The 3,043-nt window shown below is 23.0% G+C and overlaps 1 protein-coding gene across 1 annotated transcript in view; it reads right to left on the bottom strand.

The window, feature by feature from the left end:
• Nucleotides 1-305: 305 nt before the first annotated feature.
• Nucleotides 306-3,043, bottom strand: part of LOC102676663 (GTP-binding protein 1) — a 4,059-nt gene continuing 1,321 nt past the window's right edge. The window contains 7 exon segments of the mRNA XM_006623629.2: nt 306-1,286; nt 1,379-1,656; nt 1,733-2,051; nt 2,112-2,256; nt 2,331-2,580; nt 2,678-2,830; nt 2,913-3,043. The exon segment at nt 2,913-3,043 is cut by the window's right edge and continues 27 nt beyond it. Of these exon segments, the coding sequence (XP_006623692.1) occupies nt 1,101-1,286; nt 1,379-1,656; nt 1,733-2,051; nt 2,112-2,256; nt 2,331-2,580; nt 2,678-2,830; nt 2,913-3,043 (1,462 nt within the window). The 3' untranslated portion in view covers nt 306-1,100.

Raw genomic sequence — 3,043 nt, 5'->3', positions numbered from 1 at the left:
CAAAAAAAAGATTATTTATAAAAAATAAAATATTTAATATATCTTTAGATATAATTATATTTTCTTTCCATAAAAAATTTTATTCATCAACATAAAAATAAGTATTTTTAATTTATAGAAGTTTTATTATAAATTTAATTTGATAAATAATTTTTTATTTTTAAAATGTTGATTATAATATTAATACAATTATGTATAATAAAAATATTAATATAATATAATGAATTTTTATATATTTAAAATTTGTTTAAGAAATTAAAAATTATAATATAGGCAGTTTATAATAATAAAAAAAACAAAGAATATTTCGAATATATAGATTATATTTGCTAAATATTATTTGAAATACATTTATGTATTTATAAAAATAAAACATTTTAAGAATAACAACATATATTTTTCCATATGTTTAAAAACGACATTTTAAATTTTTTAATTAATTTAATCAAAACTATGAAAGACAATTTGTACTCTAATAGGGTTGAAAGCACGATATATGTTAGATTAATAATTCAGGGGTCTTTTCTATTGAGAGTAAAAATCACAATTCTTAAGAATATAAATAACCCCAAATTAGATAAAATTGTCATTATTATATGAAATAATTTTATATTTTAATATAAATAATTACTAAAATAAAAATATATTTATATATAATACACACATACTCACACGCGTGCGCGCGCACGATATATGTATACATAAACATTTATTTTACAATTCTTGAAAATTTATATATTTTAAAAAATATATTTGTATTTATATAAAGTATTTTTTAGAATTATAATTATTATTAAGAATGAAAACTAGAATCGTTTAAAAATAAATAATTTTATATTAATTTTCGAAAATTGTAAAATAATCTAATAATATAGAATATAGATTCATGAGGCATTTTTGGAGAGTCATTTCTTCTTTTCTGTTTTATTTAATGCAACTGTTTATAACTTAAAAAATCTTTCAATTGATTTTTGTATAGGAATTTTTTCATTTGTTTTAATTTCTAGAATCAATTCTTCAAAGATGCCTCACAAATATATTGGTATTCTATATAAGTTTCTATGTATATACATATTTAAAAGTTTAAAACACAAAACAATTCATAATTTCATAGGAGGATTTTGTTCCGATAATGGTTGAATAATACTATTTATTGTATTATGAGATCGTCCTCCTCTTCGTCCTCTACCTTTTTTATTTTGACGTTTATTAGATTTTTGAAGTATATTTTCTTGTTTTGATGTTTGTCCTTCAAATGAAGAATTTGTTTCAGTTGCATCTAATAACTATATATAATATAAATAAATTTATATATATTATTTTTAAAATTTTCATTTTTGTAAATTTTTGAAAATAATAAATATTTTTTTATACATACTTGTATTGCGGATGAAGAATTTTGTCGATTTTGAGATATTTTATTTGGTTTACAAATTCTACATGTTTGTATAACTGTAGTACTAGAATATGGAATTAATTTTATTACATTACCCACTGCTTTAGTACGTCCTTCTCTAAATACCATTCTTTGTCCTGGTTTTATATACTCAGGATGTTTTATAAATCTAAAGCGTACTAAAGCTTTATCACCTGTTCTTAAACAATCTTGTGACATAGAAATTATAGATGCTGTTTGTCTTATACTTCCACAATGTACTAAAAATTTCAAATAATTCTAAGTATTAAAACATAATGAATTCTAAATTAAAATTCAATTAAAAGATAAAATTACCCATAGCTTGGTAACAAGAACTTATTGTTGTAGGATGATGTAATACAAGAATTTCTCCTTCAAATTCCCAACAAGCCTGTGGATTTAATGCTTGTGCAACCATTACCATACCTTTTCTAATTTGTGATCTTTTAATCTTTTTCAATGCAAAACTAGCAGTTTGACCACCTCTTACTTCTCGAACAGGCATTCTTTTTCTATGGATACTTTTTATTGCAATTGGAATGAATCGACCTAAAGGATCGGGTCCTAATAATAGAATATCATTTAATTTTATGACACCTTTTAATGTTGTGCCAGAAACAACAGTACCTACTCCCTAAAAACATATAGAATGAAGATTAAAACAATTTTTCACTTGTGAAAATTAAATACTGACTGGTACTGAATATGTATCATCTATTTGAAATTCTGCTGGTTCATCTTCATGACTAATCATTCTTGCAGTTAATAAATTTAAAAACATTTTAAGAAGGTTTAAGTTTTCTCCCGTAACATTTGATACTTGAAAAATAGGACATAATCTACATAAATATATCAATAATTAAAATATTTCTATAAATGACATAATATTACATACAGACAGATAAAAACTAACCGTTCTGATACAAAATTAGTAGCACTAACAACAACATCATCAGGAGTTTTTACAGTAACAGGTACTTTTCTACAACCTGGGGACTTTAAGATTCTTATTAATAATCTTAAATTTTCTTGTAATATATTTGGTGGACACATATCAATTTTTGTAACTACAACAAATACTGGAACTGACAAAGCTAAAGCCAAACCTAAATGTTCTTTTGTCATTCCAACAATGCCAGCATTTGCTCCAACCATTAACATACCTAAATAAATATTTAAAAAATTGTACATTTAAAATAAATATACACATAATAAATATTATGTAAAATTATTATCTAAATTAAATGAAAATAATTTTACCAAAATCAGGAGCATGTCCTGTCATTCCAAAAACAGTTGTTTTTAAATATCTTTCATGACCAGCTAAATCAATAAATGTAATAACTTTAGAAGATTTTTCACATATTTTAACCCAGTCTAAAGATCCATGTTCTGGTTTATTTACTACATTACCTAAATTTAAAATATGTTCATAACAATGATACAATTCTATAATGATATAATTATTTTTAACTTATTAAATTTGTTTCCATACCAACACTATCAAATCCAAGAATATCATTTCCAACTGAACTAGTACGTCCTGTTTCAGCTTCATGTTTATGTCGGAACAATTTTTGACGTGCTAAACCTCGGCCATTATCAAGTTCTCCATGTGTCAATACA

This window comes from Apis dorsata, unplaced genomic scaffold (assembly GCF_000469605.1).
Source record: "Apis dorsata unplaced genomic scaffold, Apis dorsata 1.3 scaffold_927, whole genome shotgun sequence".
Classification (NCBI taxonomy): Eukaryota; Metazoa; Arthropoda; class Insecta; order Hymenoptera; family Apidae; genus Apis; species Apis dorsata.
The sequence above is the reverse complement of the archived record's forward strand: the minus strand, read 5'-3'. Positions and strand labels throughout refer to the sequence as shown.